This window comes from Mycteria americana, chromosome 2 (genome assembly GCF_035582795.1).
Source record: "Mycteria americana isolate JAX WOST 10 ecotype Jacksonville Zoo and Gardens chromosome 2, USCA_MyAme_1.0, whole genome shotgun sequence".
Taxonomy (NCBI): domain Eukaryota; kingdom Metazoa; phylum Chordata; class Aves; order Ciconiiformes; family Ciconiidae; genus Mycteria; species Mycteria americana.
The window spans coordinates 69,766,150-69,784,588 of NC_134366.1; the positions used below are offsets into that span (position 1 = coordinate 69,766,150).

The window sequence follows — 18,439 nt, forward strand, 5'->3', positions numbered from 1 at the left end:
TTAGTTTTTCAGTAGATAGAAATTTAGTATGTCAGACCACACAATATATTTCTTAATTAATCACCAGGCTTACATGTCTGGCAGTTCCGTTCACCAGGGCCCCAGCAATGGTCTTCTGTGCAGTTCGGATGGCATTTGGGACCTAAAACACGAGAGCAGAGTATTATATTCTATAAACATGGACAACAACAACATCATGTGAGTCACAGAAAACAAAGACTTGAGCTTTCCTTCTCAATAAATCAGGGAAGGAAGCACCTATACACCAGCACTCAAAAATTTTGAGAGCTGGACCTTAAGTCCTTATCCTTTGTTCATCTCTGGTTTCCTACGTGCAGTTCTCCACACCTTTGAGCAAACAAGAGCAATACCCAGCCAATCTAGCTTACGAAAGAGGCATATTTTTCCCAGGAACAGGAATCTCAGCTACTGCCTGGCTGGCCCTTCTGCTGAAGTTTGCATGCAACGGCAAGTCACTGCCGGCTTGTGGCCAGGCATATGCCAGCTGCTCGCTACAGGCCACATGTAAATCAATGTTTCTGAACAACATGGTTCTAAAAAGAAAACAAACCCAACTGGATTCACAGGCAACTGCCAGCTACTCCGACCACAAAGTATTCGACTTGTCTGCTTTGCACCCTCCTCCTGCCCTCTGCCAAAAATACTCCATGGTGTAGGACTACGCAACAGATGGACAATCAATGGAGAGGCAGCAGGATGGATGGACACTCTGCCTGACCTTGAAGGCTCAGTGGCGGGCTCTTTCCCATCCCTCTCTCCTTACTCTTTTCTTTCTTTTTCTTTCTCTTAATGACAAGCAAAGTCCCAGAGAAACAACTTATTTTAGATTACGGGATCATTATTAGAAGCATAAATGGCTGTCTAAGCAGATTAATCTGGAATTCACTACATTTAAGAGGCATTTCCTACTAGAGTGATTCTTCCTGCTAACAACACGTGATTCTCCCTGCTAACAACATGTGATTCTCCCCCCCCCCCCCACCGCCCATCAAATAGCTGAACAAACGCCAATGCTTGTCAAAGAGTTGATTGATTTGGTGCAGGACCAAAGAACTATTTTTTTTTTTTTTTTTAAAGTTGAAAAGTTAAAGGTTAACATTTCTGTGGTGTTTAGAGCCAAACTCCTGTGCTGACTTGTATTGTTCGCAGCCCCTTGATTACGCTAGGGCTCTGCAGAAAAATATGTCAACACAGAAGTTGGCTATTAGCTCTCAGGCAATTACGCAACTGGAAGAAAATAAAGAAAATATGTTTTTCTGCCAATTTACAGTGCCAGAAATGAAATGGTCAGAAATGAAAATAAACTCTCCTTTCCGTGAAATGACTGGGGATTTTACAAGGGACTCATAAGGCTGAAGGATTAGCTTGAGCCCACTCAAAGCATATGCTACACAACTTTTAAATATATATATGCTCATCTCCCTGCTGATCTAAAGCATCAGATTTATCTGCCTGTTTATCATTAATTTTGCAAGGATAATCTGTGCAGCCCAAAACATCGGAGTTTTACAGCACTCAACTTGGGCCTTAGCGCTAAAAAGGCTTCAAGTCCTACAGTAACTCCATGAAGGCATCCATATGGGTCTTCTAGACCACAGCCTTATATTGTAAACAGAAGATTGCTGGAAAACAAATGAGTCCACATTATTCTGAGCTGTCTTTGAAGAAACACATATGTAGGGTACTGTCTGAAACCAAGAGAAGCTTTCCCAAGAACTTCGCTGAGCTATAAGTTAAGGACCTAACCACCATGAAAAATTACATCTTAGGCCAGCGGTGAAGAAATTAATGGGCTTCCCTTGGAACAGGGCTTGGTGGCCTTGCATGCAGGAATTGGTGGACCTGAAACCCACCGCACGAAAGATGGGATGTTCGTTCTTCTCTCTGAAATGGGGAAGCACATAGCATTTTTGGTAAGTTAATACTCACAATAAGACAGGTTGCTTGCAAATTCAAGCACTGTGAGAGGCTTCTTGCTTGTGTCAATGATGTCATTCCAGAGAACAGTATCCATGTTGCACAGTTTGGGGTTGTTGCTGATTTTAACACCTCCATTGAGAATTTCTGCCACGGAAGGAAAAAAATTGGTAAGTGAAGCAAACTGCCTAAGTCTTCTGTCTCCGATCTAAAGAAAGGGAAATAAAACACGTTTCTTCGCCTCAGTCACACTATGCTGACAGAAAAGGACAATCTGCACAGCACCAGCACTCCTGATGGTGCAACTAACACCAGGCTCAGACTGATCAGTTCTGGAAGGCTGGCTGCTGTTGGATGCCACTAAAATGCCACTACATGTGGCTTTCTGCCTGGTGCCACCTCCAGAGGCCACTGCACTCAGGAGAGATGGCACTGCTGGTGTGCACAGCCAGAGACCATCAGCCAGAAACTGTGTAAGACAACCAGCTCCCACTGGAATTTAACAGAAAATACTGATGTGCATGCACCAAGATCAAATAGTGCAAAATAATGAGTGGATACTTCTTTGCCATTTTGGGGGACACAAATAAATCTCACCGCCCTGTTGATTCTTTGGGTTTTCTGGATCTTTCTGCAATGGGAAATTATGAACTTTCTTCATGTTTTGAAGAAGGCTGGCTAGCAGGAAAGCAATTAGGAAACTGGGAAACTATATTCAGATCTTTGTTTTTAAAGCAGGATTTGATAGCATATGACTTTGAGAGGAAGTCTTCAATCAGATCTTGATACCAATAACCTAAAAGTTGAAATTTGCTTTACAGGTGCCTCCACCTCTTGCCCTTGTCTCACCTGATAGCCGTTTCATTGGCAGCTCTCGGAGTCCCTGGGTTTTATTCATGTGGTAATTCGATAAAACTGCCAGGGCGTAAGAGTTGTCATACAGCACATTGCCTCGGATGATCTGAAGGTTTTCTAGGGGAATGACATCCACCATGTTAAGCGCGATGAGCACGTAGCCTGCAACCTCCTGTATCGTCTGAGAGAGCAACAGAAGAAACAAGGTGCTTAATCTATAGCACTCTTCTACTCTTGACAGTCGCTTTCCTCGTCCCAACCCTCGAATCCACCGTCTTTCACTGATAAACCACTTAATCTCATTTGAAAATAAATAAATCCAAGAACAAGAAGGGACTATGTGGAAAACTTTGCTGTCTAAGCAGGTATAAACTGACCCTTAGAGCAGCTACCAGGGTAGCTATTCCAAAAGTCCAGCTTACCCCTGTTCTGTCCCCAAGCAAGGGCAAGTGGGGCTGCCTAGGGGATGCAGGAGAACAGGACAAGCATGCATGATATGGCAACCAAGTGTGATGCTTCCCCTGAATACCTGCCCAGCCTCCAACCATTGGCAGCACAGAGACGCCATCTGATTGAGGCTTTTACACTCTCTCTTCTGTGCCCCTTCCCTTGCGGATCCTCCAGTGCTCAGCAGAGGGGAAGATCAGGTAACCTTCTCCCTCTTAAGTAATAAATAGTTACAGGACAAGAAGACAAGTGAGGCACTGTTCCTGGATGTAGGTTAATTCCTGCCTTGTACTGTGGAATATGTGCATTTCTATCTCTTGCAAAAATCACCATAAATAAAAACCCTCAGGCTACCACTTAGGGTATTTTCCTATTCTATGAAGACCACCAGTGAGTTTTCAAGAGACCCGTTATGTTCCTGGGAACACTGAGCTCCACGGTCAAGTTGTGCTTGGGAAAGAAAAATGGAAATACCATCATATTTGTAACCCATATGTCTGAACCATCTCTTTTCTGATGTTCTTGCTTGTTACTATAATGAAATGGTTTCTTCCCTTTCTTTGTTCCCTGAGAAGAAAAGCTTACACAAAGAGATTACTCCTCTCAACCCAGAGGACTGACCTGTTTATTCAAAGCTACCATACAAGAGCTCTTGATACTGGACATACATTTATCATGTCAAAAAAACTTCTTCCTCTCCTGCCTCTTTCTTTGAAAACCTCCTAATTTGATAACGAGGCATGCAAAATGCAATGCATTTAAAACGTCTTCTTTAAAAAAAAATATAACCTAAGGTGCGATGCTATTGCCACTGATGACAGCCTGGCAATGGGGCAGCAGAGCTGTACCCCTTGCCCAGTCTCTGCTGGTGGAGAACCTGGAAGCCCTCATGGCAGACAGTGCTCCCCCCCGTGCTGTAGCTGTGTTTTAACATCCATCCTCTGTCTGTTCCCCTCTCAGCTTGCCATGGTCACTCATGCACTTGTGCACAAATGTTGAGATGGGAGTAGCCTGTGTGTCAACCACAGAGGATTATCTTGAAGATTGCTTGAAGCGTCCATGTGGGAAGTTATTGCACAGGACCTGCCTGCCTGCTTAGGGTGTGGGCACTGCAGGCTGGAGAGGCACTCGCCACCATAGCAGAGGAAGGGGTCACAGCTTGGAGGGCAGGGTAAGGGCCTCCACACTTCAAAATCTGCCAGCAGTGGGTTGCCACTCATCTTGCAATTTGCTTTGCCCAACAGCACCACAAAGCCTTTTGCCCTCTGAGGAGTGAGGCAGCGGGTAAGGATGTAATAATATGTATAAATAAGAAGAAACCCATCTGCATGGCAGCCAGCACAGGTTGGCAGGTGCTTGAAAAGTTATTTCTCAAAGTACCTGATTTAGTATAGTAGGGTTGAGTGTATCCTTCAGCCTACAGGTATGCTGAGACTGTGATCTGCAATTTCTCTGACGTTAGGTAGCTATGTTTTTGGATCACCACACAATTTTATAGGTAGCTGATCCTTTGCACTTAAAAAATGCAGTAAGATTCCTTTAGCAGGGAAGGCCACATTGGCCAAGAACACCAACCTTCAGGAAAGAGAGGTCACGATTGTGCTCCACGTATGTAATTTCCAGGTTGCTCAGTACCACCTCGCAGTTGTTGTACATCCTCTGCAGGCTGGTGAAATGGTCTTCCACATGTCCCAGCTGGGTCAGCTTGTTATTTGTCCCTTGACAAACTGTGGAGGCAAGAAGAAAAATCCATGAAGGAAAGCAAGAATAAGTACAGGGTAAAGACTTGTTGCCCACCTATCTTTACAAGCACCACGGTAAGTGAAGCATCAGCACAGGTTCATAAGAAACAAGAATGTTATCTTGCATGATCCTAATGACAATAGTGTGGGGAGCATGTGACATTTCCCAGGCACAGAGATGTACCAGAATTAAGAGCTGGAATAACCCTCCATCACTTTCTGTTATATAAAAAACTCCAAGATGAGGCTTTCGTACGTAACTAGCACTAAGTCTTCTGTACCACAAAACGTAACTCGGTTCCTGAGGAGAGGGCATTGATATAGTGCCATCAAACACTATTGAAAGTGGTATGCTGCCAGGTATCACCAAAGGCCTTTTCCCTGAGGACCCGTTTACAATACTTTGGGCGGTGTTGGGTCTCCTTGTAAGCTCAGTGGGAGGGAGTGGGGGTTTCCTGCAGGACCCCTGAGGCTACAAGTCTGGGTTTTAAGAGCAAGCTGAACCTCCAGGGCTCATCTCTTGCCACTCTGACATATGGGAGTATGGTAGATTCAGGAGATTTCCTGGCATATTCAGCTTTGGCACACAAATCCACCTAAGCCTGCTTTCCTGGTGGGGAAGGAAGTGGTGCCATACAGAGCACCACTGAGATTACAAACATTTATAATGGCATGGTGGAGAAATTAGTCCCCACCTGAAATTCCATTACTTTAGAATTTGTAGAAGCCTAGAGGTAGAAGCCTGAAGGCTTTACCAAACCTAGAGGAACTGCCAAGTTATCACCACTACATTCAATTGCAAGAGCAAAATGCAAATTTCTTTAAAGAAAAAAACCACCACACACAAGCCCCAGAAACTCTGTACTCTTCCAGTCATTCCCTGGGCTATCCCTACATAGCTAAAATTAAAACATCTCTGAGTTATACCAATACAGAGGAAAGGAGAATGATACAGAAGGCAACATGGTAAAAGACTCCACAACATCTTCCAGGTGAAAAGCTTCAGCCCAACTTTGCTCTTCAGTGGGAGCACAAGGAGGCCTTTATCTCATCATCGCTGTAATGCAACCCGAGCCTGACCTCATAGCTTTCCATAAGACATGGAAACAATTGCATTCTTTTAACTCAGAGAAAAAAATAAATGAAATGATACTTTTGTAGAGCTATAATTCCTAGAAGCACTGGTCACAAACTGGAATACCACTGTGTGGGGTGCTATAAAGCAAAAACCAAAGACTCTTGACAAAGCTGGAAATAAGTTTCAGAGCTAGTTACATAAGACAACACCTGTTGAAGATTTAACGAACAATTTATGTTTTATTAGTAGGAAAAATAACTTAATAAGCAGCGATAAAGACACACTTATCAATTGTCAAAACCATTCGCTGAGCATGTGTTACTTCTCAGTACAGTCATCACCATTAAGGGGCTACAGTGATAACATTAAATACTCTGTGCATGTTTAAAGCAAGGCTATTCACTCACATTCCTCATTTATTTCTCATTATATGTCTAGATAAACATTATGGTGTTTGGGATCAGAGTGGCAACTGCTAATAAATGGGGACAGTTTAACAGGAGCTGTGATTACACCATCTAAGCCGCTTGTTACTACATGAGCATCAAATGTAGAAAATGACCCTTTTTACATTTGCCTTGAATTTCTGTAACGGACGAGAAATTCCTAAGCAGAATTTTCTGTTCCAGTTTCAAACTTAACTGTTCCAATGCGCTTGCACTTAAAATCAGCATTTGCGTTCCTCCAACAAAGGAAAAAGCCAGTAACAAAAGATTCTCAGATGGTTCAAAACCTCAGCTTGGATGCTCAGGTTAGGCATCTCAGATCTGATCTATAAAATGGTGTGGTTTTGAAATGCACTGAAATACAATGCAGAAGCAGGTGCGGTTTAGACTGCTCAGAGACATGAAGACATGTAAATCAGCCTGTTCTGGTCTTCAGGGTCCTCAGATGGCCTGATGGTCTTGCTGCATCCCTGGTGTTAGCAGCAAAGATCTGCCCTGGTACTCGAGACAGGCCCTGGCTACCCATACCCACCATCAGCCCTACATGGCTTGGCACTGGTTGGATTGCACAGTCCGGCTGACTGAAACAAGCCCTAGGAGAAACTGCACACGCTTGAAAGTGTTTCCCTTTGGACTGGACAAGCGCTGGAGCTCTGAATTTGGCTCAGCCGTCCCAAGAAACACAGACTTTTTCACTGCTTACTAGATCAGGGCAGATACAGCAGGCGGATACAGCAGATACAGCAGATACAAGGGCATGGTTACCCTTGCGCTTCTCCCTCTCCCTCTCCCATGGGGCCGGCTCAGTGAACCATGCCAAAGAGTTGATCCAAGCTACAAATAATGCAGAACAATAAATAAATAAATGGACAGAGGATATTTTTAGCTCAGGAAAGCTCGCTGTTGTGGTTCACCATGGTGCCCCATGAACCGCTGCATTGGCAACAGCTCCAAGGACAGCAAGGAGGCAGGAACAAATAGTCAAGAGAAGGAGCTTGCCAGCTTGTGAAGCTGCAGAGGGAAACCAAGGCATAACGAGCTCCAAAGAGGCTTCAGGTTGGTCTTCCAGGACCTACTTTCTTCCCCTGTTCTGTGAGTAGAGAGCACTTTGATGACTCTCTACCAAAGGTGTCTTAAGCCACATGCAAAACCACTTGACCCCTCCATCAGGTTCATCACATCCTCTACACAGTAAACAGAAGATGTGGATGAGATGTTAGTTAAGATCCGTAGAGCAAAAGGAAATGGGTTGCTTCTGTTAAGATCTCAACAGTATATGGCTAGCATCAGTCAGACTACCTATAGGAGCTTTCCCCCTCATGCGCAATTTTTTGTTTGCTCAAAGACATACAGGGCCAAATCCTGGTTTGCTGCAAAGAGATCTAAGTACATCCAAAAAGCGTACTTCATCACAGCAGTATTTACCAAATGAGAACCTGGCTCATAAGCAGTATATGCTGAGCAAATAAAACCCAAATCAAACACAACAAGCTAAGCCCCTGCAGCAGTATTACTAAACTCAGACAGAGGTGCTGAATAATTTTCCAACTAGAACATTTGGAAAGAAAAGAAAATGGCCTGCTGGCATCTGATGAATAATATAATTCCTGCAATTTCTTTGCTTACGAAAACTGTGTTCTGAAAAGATAGATGCTATAATTATTTGTATATAATACTACAGCGTGAATGCCATTCTGGCCAGAGGGAAAAGCACAGACAATGCAGTGCTCACCTCGCTCTGCAGAGTTTTAAGTGGGACGTGAATGCATGAGTGGATGGATTATATTATGGTTTAACCTCTATTGAGCTTGACCTATTTGCCCTCCAAAGGACAGATTTTGATGCCACATACATTCCTTATATACTTCTGTTTCAATGTGTAGCAAAGCCAGCACTATCCAGGTGTAGGAGTCAATGGTGGGTATGGATACTTACATGGTACTGCTGGGGGCTGCGGTAGTATGTACCACATAATATATGTCCCATGTGGACACTTACACACGGCTGCAGCACATTTTAGCTATAAGGGAGAGGAAAAAAAACCAGAGACGTTTCCTGACAAAAATTCAGGGTGAGAATGTCCCTGACCAGTAGAAAAGCTGAGATCCAGAACTGAACTTCAGGGCATGGGCTGATCCTCAAAGACAAAAGCTTTGCTCTTATCTCTGATGTTAATATAATAAAAATACAGCCAGTCTGGAAAGTCTGGAAAGTTTTGACACAGAGAGAACATCCCAGGAGGCCGCCGTCTGCAGCAGTGCTGAGAGCGGGGCTGCCTGCTGGGAGCACAAGGCTCTCCTGACCCAGCCCAGGAGACCCACCGGACCCTCAGAGCCCCAGCCATCAATCACCCCTGCGATGCGGAGGCAACCCAAAAAGTCTGCAGGGCAGCAGCATGGGATTACCACCAAGAAATACTTTTTTTCTATATGGTATTGCTCTTAGCACACATGCTGTGCTTCCTAAATGCCAAAGTAATGTTGATCTTGAATCAGTTACAGTATTACCTCAACAGACAGCCTAAAAAAGGCAGATATTCCTGAAATGAGCCAAAATGTCAGGTGCTATATAAGACAGCAGCAATCAAAGAGCTGAAGAAAGAGGCACACTACTGATAGATGCAAACTTGCTGAATTTTAGTGCTTAAGGGAAGTGCAGGGTTGGCTGCCCTGGATACTAAAATGCTCTCTCTGTCCACAGACATGCTTGCTCCCCTTCTCTGCCTCAAACTTGGCCTTAAAGGAGTATTTCTTGGTGATGCAAATGGGTTCACCCTTTTTTCTTGTGCAGCCCAAAGGAGTGGACTGAAACCAAAGCATTTCCTAAATGGCATTTTCCATGAGTGATGGTAGGGAGAGAGAATGTATCCATCCAGCTGTAACACTAAGCGATTGTATTCTCCCAAATCCATACAAACTCAGATTAAATGAAGTGGTCTCTGCAGCAATTGCCCTGATACAAGTGAAATCTGTTTTCATCTTTTCCCCAGAAAATCTGATTAGTGAAGTCCCAATCCTGCCATGCATATTTGTCCCAGACTTGAGAAAAACCCCGGAGAATGCTTTGAAACCAAATTACCACCAATCCCCAAATCATCAGCTGTTTCTGTCCATGCTTAGCCTGTGTTAGTCTCCCTGCAGCTCTGACAGACACATCAAAATAATAACTCGCAAAGGCAATTTCAGAGACACGCAAGTCCATTTCCATGCTTCATATATCACTTATAACTCTATATGACCTAACATAATAAATTTATATACTTTTTCTGCATGTTTTCCAGCCATTACTGACACAAATGCAAAACTTGCAGACAAGAGATATTTGTTTAATCTGCCAGCGCATTTGTAAATATTCCTCTCTCCTCACTCATTGACAGTAATTTCACTTCTGATTTTTTTTCAGTATTTCATGGAACAGCAGTACGTTCCTGGGCACTTGGTCCAGAAACAAAGCTGGCTCTGAAGGCCAGAGGAGATAATGGCACTTGGTGTCCCACCATCAGTGCTGCCCACAACCAATTCACCTTAACCAGAGCGTGGGGAAAAAAACCTTTCAAGCGAACTGGAATAATTTTGTAAGAAATACTGCCTGACATGCATCTGTATGGGCAATCACACCATCCCAAAGCCCTGCCCCTCGCATGGGGGATCCTGGCCATGCCCTGTGCCTCCATGCTCCTCCCTAGGAGAAAAACTGTTTCCCCTTACAAGGGCTTCCACTGACCTTCACCTAATGGGGCCTCAGAAATTAAATGAAAATTCTTGTGTCATTCAAGCACAAATCTATACATCAGCTATAAGGGCAGGTCCTGTATATCAGGTATTTTTTTTCACCAACCTCAAAGCATTCCCTTACAGTTATCCAACAGATCCACATAACCTCTCCATACTACTGTGGAAACCAGAAAAGTGCAGCTAGTACTGTCAAATCATCAAAATAATGGCATTTAAGCTTACAAGGAATTACTAGAGCAGACAGGACAGTTGTCATAATGACTAACGCATATTTGTGATAGAAAGAGAAAGAACCGTGCAATGCTTTCCCTAAAGAAAACAGGGTACGAAATGTCAGAGGTTGGAAAAAGAAAGCGACATTACGTTATACGTGATTAACCATTAAGATAGAAACGCTTTTTATATTAACCAGTTCCTCAACACTGGGGAGAGAGGTGATGAAGCAATTTTAGCGTGACTGGATTGAGTGTGTTTTACATATTGAGTAAGAATTTCAAGAGGGAGGAAAGTCCACGTGACACAAACCCAAAACCAAATCTGCTGCGATGTGCTGTGGGAAGTTATGAAAAGGAAAGGAAAAGCTAGAAAACAGGTGAGGAGTACAAAGAGTGCTCAGACACGGGCAGATGTTTTCCCTTGAGAACAGTGGTTGCAAACACGTCGCCTAAAAAGTCCAGTTTCAGCTTAACGACAGCAGCGTTCGGGCACTGGAAATGCTGCCACAGAAGATAATAATTTTTGCACATATTAAAATATTTTCATTTAAAACATCATGAAAAATAGCCTTGTGTGGCTGTACTAAGTCCCTCCTCAAACACTGTGGTTTAGAGTAATGCAGTTACTGAGATTAATTCTGACTTTCAGACACACTAGGAAAAAAACAATGACAGAGCTCTTAAAAAACATTAGATGGAAACTATAATTGCAAAAGTGACCCAAAACTAATGTCATAGTGGAGAAAAAGAATACGCCTTAAGGGAAAGCCTTCCCAGATGGTTTCTTATTTCTATTTACTTGATGAAAGCAACTTTTCCAGCTAAATCCAATTTTAAGTTTCCCTTGCTCTGGTTAGGAGTGGAGACCTGCCCTCTGATGGCAAAAGTCACGTCCTGAATTGCAAGGCACATAGGCAGCGTGACAGTTGGATGGCCCAATTGCTGGTGGGTGCCTTCACCTGAAAGAATAAGTAATCGTATACAAAACAACTTGCTTCTGAATGAAGACCTCTCCAAAGTCAGAATATATCTGACAACAAGGGATTCAGCCTTATTAATTCCCTAGGCTGTTTTTTTTTCCTCCCCAATATCATTCAGCAATATTTCTATTTTTCTTCTCTGTTGCCATTATTTAATTCAGCATGTATCTTCATTAATCCTCCAGATTAAGGCCAGACCAGGATGTGCTGAAATCAGTCTTTCCACCGGCTTCAGTGCGGACTGGATGGGGGATTAAATTCTTCTCTCACTGACACTGGTGTAAATTTGGAGCAACTACAAGGACAGGGTGGGCTAGCTGAGAGTTTGAGCTTTCCCCTGCAAATGCCTTAGGATGCAGCTGTGGGAGGGATACAGATATTTTCTGTAAATACCACCAGAATTTGAAAGAAATGGGAATTGTCGCCTTGCAATTTTCTACAGCTTGGGAAAAGGTTGATTTCTAAAGGTGAATAATAGATGGCAATTTTTGGACGGGGTGTTTCTAGCAGGGTACTGAAAGATAACCTGGGTTTAGATCAGTTTTCTTCACATAGCTTTGTCAGTGGTCTGTTAGAAGACATCCAATCACTGCTGAGGATGCCTGCAGATGACACAAACATCGCCAGCATTCTAAATAACAGAGAGGGAGAGATGACCTGCACAGACTGGTTTGTATAATTTAGGAAAATAAGCCCTCTGAACAACATTATTTGAACTATAGCTAAAGGCAAGGTCTTACATTAAAGACTGCAGAACACGTACTAGACAGAAAAGGGGGTGCTAGGATGCAATTGCCCTGAAAAGGACTTGGGGATAATAAGAGATGACCAGCGCATTGCTTGATGCAACAGGAAACCGCAGCCGCTGGGTGCATCAGCAGGAAAACGCTGAGCGAGGGGAGGCAGGAGCCGGCATTAATCGCCAGCGGTGCCCCGGCATGCCCCAGCGTGGCGGCCTCTGCGCTAGAGGGGTCCCCTCTCCTGGCAAAGTGGGTGCTGCTGGGGTGCAGCTCCCACTCCCAACCGCACCGGGATGCTCCACTTGGGCTTCAACCCTTCTCCAAGCTGCATTTCAGCCCATGTCCCCGCCACGTGGCCAGTGGCTAGTGCAGTATGACTTTGCCTTGAGTTTTGCAGGCTATTTATGGAGAGTGGTGGCTGGAAAGCCAAGCTCCCCAAGATGTCCTCACCAGCAGCTGGGGTGCTGCTGCTGGGTTGTTCCTCCCGCTGGCACCCTTTGGGGAGGCTGCTATAAAGGAAACCAAAAGCTTGCATGGGGCTTTCTCTGCTGAGCAGTTGCTCAAGGCTAATGGCCAGGTCTATCGCAAGTGCAATCACCAGTGAACTCAAATAATGAGCTGTTCCTATGATTTATTAGTGAGGAAACCCCAAGAACAAGGAAACTTCATATCTATTGACTGCTATGCAAACATACGCACACATATATACATGAATGATAGTAAACAGTTTATAAATTTTATGTACACCACTTAATAAATTTTGGACAGAAAACCACACAGGCACCTTTCCCCCCTTTTTAACCATCTTTATAGAAATTCAGGCCACACTGACTGGGTTGTTTGAAGTCACCATCGACTTTGAGGTCGTTCCCCCCGCAAAGTTTCTCCATGTGAGCCTAGCGGAGCAGGGTGACGAGCTTGGCCTACAAATCTGTCAAGACCAGGACAGGCAAAGTGATGTGTTCCTGCCATAGCTTGCCATTTTTAGGTCTGCGGTTCCCTATGTACAGCAGAGCAACTGAAGGTGGATGCTTTAAGGTGCAAAACGTGGCTCTTCAAGTCAAAACACCAGCCACAGCTTAGACATCCAAGCAGCGTACAGCACAGGGAAACACCACCAGAGTGCTACAGAGAGGAACGAGACTTTGGAAACTGCTGTGGAGGAAATCAGGGAGCGGGGGAAGGCAGAGTTGGTGGTATATTGGTAACACTGGGTTCAAGTATTGCACGCTGGGTCCTCCAAGAGAAAGCATTGCCCATGCCTGTGTTTCAGGACAGTGATCTTTATGCTGTGTGAAACCCACATACTGACCAAAGTAAGTGTGTCTTGTACAGTGGAAGACAACCCCAGACAAGACCACGCAAGGGGCAAAGGCCTCAGTGTCAGTCCCAGCAGGCTCCATGCCCTCCGATGGTTACCCTCAAGGATGGGCCCACCAGGTAGCACAGCCTCTGGCTAACAGTCCATGGCTGCAGCCCTCCTGCCCTCCAGCTTCACGCACCAGCATAGCTACTATGCCCATCACAAAAAAGCAGCATGCATCCACCAGGCAGAGCTCTGGAGCGGGAGAAGGGCCATCACGCAGCCCCATCCACATGAGGTCAGGCCCTGGGAAACAGCTCAGAGAAACGCAATGGTTCTTGGCATCCATGGTGAATTTTGTATTACTGTGTTGCTGCAAGTGGTATAAAAAGCCTGCATAGAGAGCAGCAGTAAGCGGCTGAGAGACCTCTGACAACGGGCATGGCTCACCGAGCCTTTAATTTGGTGAGATGTGTGGCAGGAGTGTGTCATCTCAAGATCTACGCTGGGATATTTGGGAAAACAAGTGGATGACAATGGATACGTGAGCCTGTGCTCTGTGTTCTAAAAAAATTACGTTCTTCGTTGTTGTTTGTTCTGGCAACATCTACAGAGCAGCAGGATTTTATAGCAGAATAAAAAGAAACTGAAGATGTGTGCCCGTGAAAATGTGGGACTGGTTTCCAGTTACATCAGCACTGAATTGTTTAAAATCATTTCAAAATGAGTTAATTTGAGAAATGAGAATTTAAAGCATTAAACTACGCTGTGAACATTTTACTACGTGGGATTTCTTAAGACACTGCAATTGCATATTTTCATTTCTGCCTTCCAATGAAGAAAAATCACACGGTTTTTTAAATTTATATTAAATCAAGTCTTATGTTGAAATAAGCCGTGGTGCTCATACATGTACTTCTGAATCCCTTGAGGTGTAAATTCTATGTGAGCACTCACGCACTGACTCAAAAAGGGCAAGAGAAACCACTTACATCTGATTCCAAGTAGAAGATTAAAAGCTTGCTATTACAAATGCAACACATTCTTATTTTTTTACCTATATATATACACAGAAACAGATATATATGTAGCTCTCCTAGATGACTAGCCTGACATCTCTGGAGACTGTAATATACCTGGAGAACTGCTGAAAACACAACAGCAGCCATGCAACTTTTGTTCACTGCCTTGAACTACGCGTGCCCACCTCCACGATAACCCCATCTACTTCTGTGCGCGGTTCTGCCCAGTGAAGACACAGCAAGTGCTGCCAGCAACCACAGTGGATGCTGCACCAAGCCTCTGGGCCCCTATAGCTGCATCACTGCACGATGCTTCCTCCAAACCTGGCCTATAGCAAGGAACGATAGCAGGTTCCAGTACCCTATGGATTCAAGTTGCAAAGCTACAGAAAAAAGGATCTATGTCCCAAAATTCCCCAGGAGACATCTTGTCCCTTAGGAATGAGATCGCCTTCTCGAGCGAGGCTAGAACAAGACAAAAACTGCAGACAGGACTAAGGTAAACAATATTTACTGCTTCAAACAATAAAGGTACTGTTAAGTTATCTGTACTAACGTAGCAAACGCCCCGTCGACTAACTACAAAGAACAAGTAAAAGCTGATAAAAAGCTTTAAAAGCTTGTCTCCAGCTACTACACATTCATGGGAATGAATGCTACGGTTAGCACTTATATTAGGGCTTCCAGCCGAAATCTGGATATTTGCACATGTTGACAAGCAAGCAAGTTAATACATGCTGCTGGGTCTGAAAAGCCTCAAATAATATTTAAGTTTAAAAGGAACAGCTGAAGAGCATATTAAATGTAAATGAGCTCTGGATCACCTTCTGATCTTCATTTAAGCTTTGACTAAAACCCAATGGAAAGACTGCTATTGAAACCAATGGGATCTGAATCAAGGTCCTATTTCACTTAATTTAACTGTGTGAAATTCAATAAATGAGGTAAATAGACTTTCTACCGCCCTTCTTTCTGGAAGGAAGAGAACTCCAATTACATTTTGAAAGCACAGCTAAAAAGCCACAAAGTGATTTAACAGCACCTGGGTAAGTTTTGAAGATGGAGACCAATTTATCTTCAAAAGTCTGGGAAGAAAAAACATTGAATTTAGTCATCGGTACTATAAATGGTGCATGTTACAGCAAGTGGACTGCTTTTAGAGTCGTTCTTATTTAGCAATAGGGAATCTCAGCCACATTTAACGCCAGACTTTAGTTCTGTGAAGAAATGTAAACAAGTTTGAACATTTTAAAAGGTACCTGAAATGCACGATTACGGTACGTTACATGCTGTTCAAACTCTGAAGAAGTTCCCTCTCCATCTCTTGATTTGCGTGGTTAACCTCTGCCATGCAACTTGAGCTGGAAGGCAGGCAGCCTTCCTTATGCTCTTTCACCCTCTTCAGCAAAGCTACTGCTCCATGGCTTAGTACTGAGCCCAGAAATTCTGCAATCTGAACTCCAGAAATATAATGTTATACTGGATAAACCTCTGCTAACACTCTCAGACTTGTATCAACATAACACCCATTCGCACAGGTCCCAGAAAATGAGATCATGGGGTTCAACTTTTGTTTTGATTGGTTATAGAATAGCGCCCAGGCACAGGTTTTATTCCTCCCTGACCTTGCCAAAACAGCCCTTCCACTGCCTCCTGCTTCTTTTTCTCCAGTTCTTTAAAAGAAACATTTCTCCTTCAGTGTAAAGTATTTGAGGCCCCTACATGCAATGGGCTGCACAAAAGCCTGTAAAGCAACTATTACTGTGGCAGACTTTTGAGGACCCCTTATTTATCTCTTGTCTTTGAAAACACTAATATAAGAAACATATTAACAAACGGGTAAATGAAATTATTTTCTTTCCTGAAAGGAAGGAAAATACAGATTTGTCAAAAGCCAATACATCATCTTGTACCAGTCTTTTTAGGTCAAATTATTATTTCTTATATACTCAGCATTTGTGGCTATTTAGTTGTGAGTAGTTTAAAATCATTATTAAGATGACTGTAGCTGCTAAATTTGATACTGCAACTCTTTTGTCCCCAAAGTTTGAGGGATGGTACTGGTTTTGTCTTCCTCATGGACTTGTTCTAAGCAACGAGGCAGACAAAACGCCACACAGCTTTCTCAAATACAAAAAATCCCTACATGCAAATATGAAAATCCAGAAGATGCCATGCAGATAAAGATTAAAAAAAACCCACCCTTACATAAATGCCACAAACCTGCTTTAACGCATTCCACTCCCTGCAGAAAAAGTTGCCAGAAAGAAACTGCTCCATCAGTTCAGTGAAGGGGGGAATAAACGTCCCCTTGTATACAAAAAGCTGGTAAATTAGCTACAACCTAAGCTCCAGCACAGAATGTAAAAATGTTATCGGTAGCAGTCGGTTGGACTGTGCTTATCTTTGCCAAAGATGCCTTGAGGGGGAAAAAAAAAAAGAAACTTTTTACTAGCGCAGCAAAATGCATGTAGAGACATGAAAGCCTGACTGTAAAACTGATCTCATTCACTCCTGTTCCCATCTGCTCCTCTGTCCCCACAACGTTTCTTCAGCAAAAGATTGCACTCAAATATTTTCACAGATGGAGGGGTTTTTGTAATCTGCTGGGCTTGGGGTTTTTTTCTTCTTTTTTCCACTCTCTGACTAGAAATAATCAACTTTTGTCTTTTACTATATTACAGCATTTCGGAAACTCACTGCTGTACACAAGTTCGGGTCCCTGGGCAGCGACGCGATCGCCTGTCTGCGGGCAACGGGAGGGTAAGAGCGGGTGTGCAAGTCCTGCTGCACACCCACCCTTCCCCTGCGGGCACCGACGGTGTGCCAGGGAGTAGCAGAATGACGGTCAGTCCCATCCTCCACAAAGTCAGAGGCATTTTTTTTTATTTTCTAGAAGAAAATGGAGGGGAACAGAGCCGGGAAGACCCCAGTGTAAGATCCAGCACTGGGATTACTGCTGCAGGGCATCTCGGCAGTGCTGCAGGAGGATGGCCCCTGCTCACCTGCGAGTGCATACACCGTGTACACACTGATCACTCAAACACTGCTAGGATGCCTCCCACCTTCCAACACACAACGGCACTTGCCTAAGAAATCCACTCCACTTTGTGTCCCTGGGATTTCTTTGCCTTCAATTTTTTGTTGTGAGAAGTTTCTTTAACAGGAGAATTAAAATCACATTCTGGCGTATTTCTGGTACACCATGCAGAGGTGCCACATTTTTCTCTAGCCTGTTTCTTATGTGGAAATTCAAAGAAAGAAAGAATTGGTGGAGCAGCAAGCTGGGAAGATATTAAAGGCAAGCAAAGTTAAGATTTGAGATCCACCACTCTAAGGATTTTCATGCTTGAATCTTTAAGCTTTCAAGGACTTTTACTGAGTACTAAAAATACCAGAGAAAAAAACGATGCAAGGCAGGCACTTATGAATCTCAGATGAAAAAAAAAAAAAAATCACACTGAGTTTTCCACAACATGACATTAACTTTGGAAGGATCTGGCTTTGGCCACTGCATCCCAGAAAGTTTCCAAAATTGCAAAACAATTGCCTTCTGAGCAAATACGCACGTCACACAGCCAACTCTCCCACTCCATTGCGAAGCTGCTCCCTGCATTAAGTATCTTCTGATAAGCCTTACTAAAACCAGAGCCACCTTATCTGGGAAAAATGACACCTAGCAAGCTTTTAAAGCTGTAGGTCTGTTTGGCTGCCTTTGATGCATTTGCCAGTCTTCCATCGCTATCTATCGCTTCATGGAGGAGCTGCAGAAGCTCTTGTGAGTCCAGTAAATCACCTAGCTGCAAGCAACGAAATGCTACCAGCTCCGGAGAACAGAGCAGCTTTGTGTTTTAACAGCTTTGTGTCGCCTTCGTCTTCACCCCCCAAAACTTGGAAACAAATACCTATCTTGAACAAATCAAGCTATTTCTTCCATGG

At 43.8% G+C, this 18,439-nt stretch overlaps 1 protein-coding gene across 2 annotated transcripts in view; it reads right to left on the reverse strand.

Annotated features, from left to right (window-relative positions):
- EGFR (epidermal growth factor receptor) overlaps positions 1 to 18,439 on the reverse strand; it is a 168,237-nt gene that overhangs the window by 45,826 nt on the left and 103,972 nt on the right. For both annotated transcript variants that reach the window (XM_075493719.1, XM_075493718.1), the window contains exons 2-5: positions 4,816 to 4,967; positions 2,788 to 2,974; positions 1,951 to 2,085; positions 74 to 142 (exon numbers count right to left, since the gene is read on the reverse strand). In XM_075493719.1, the coding sequence (XP_075349834.1) occupies positions 74 to 142; positions 1,951 to 2,085; positions 2,788 to 2,974; positions 4,816 to 4,967 (543 nt within the window). The remainder of the gene's footprint in view (positions 1 to 73; positions 143 to 1,950; positions 2,086 to 2,787; positions 2,975 to 4,815; positions 4,968 to 18,439) is intronic.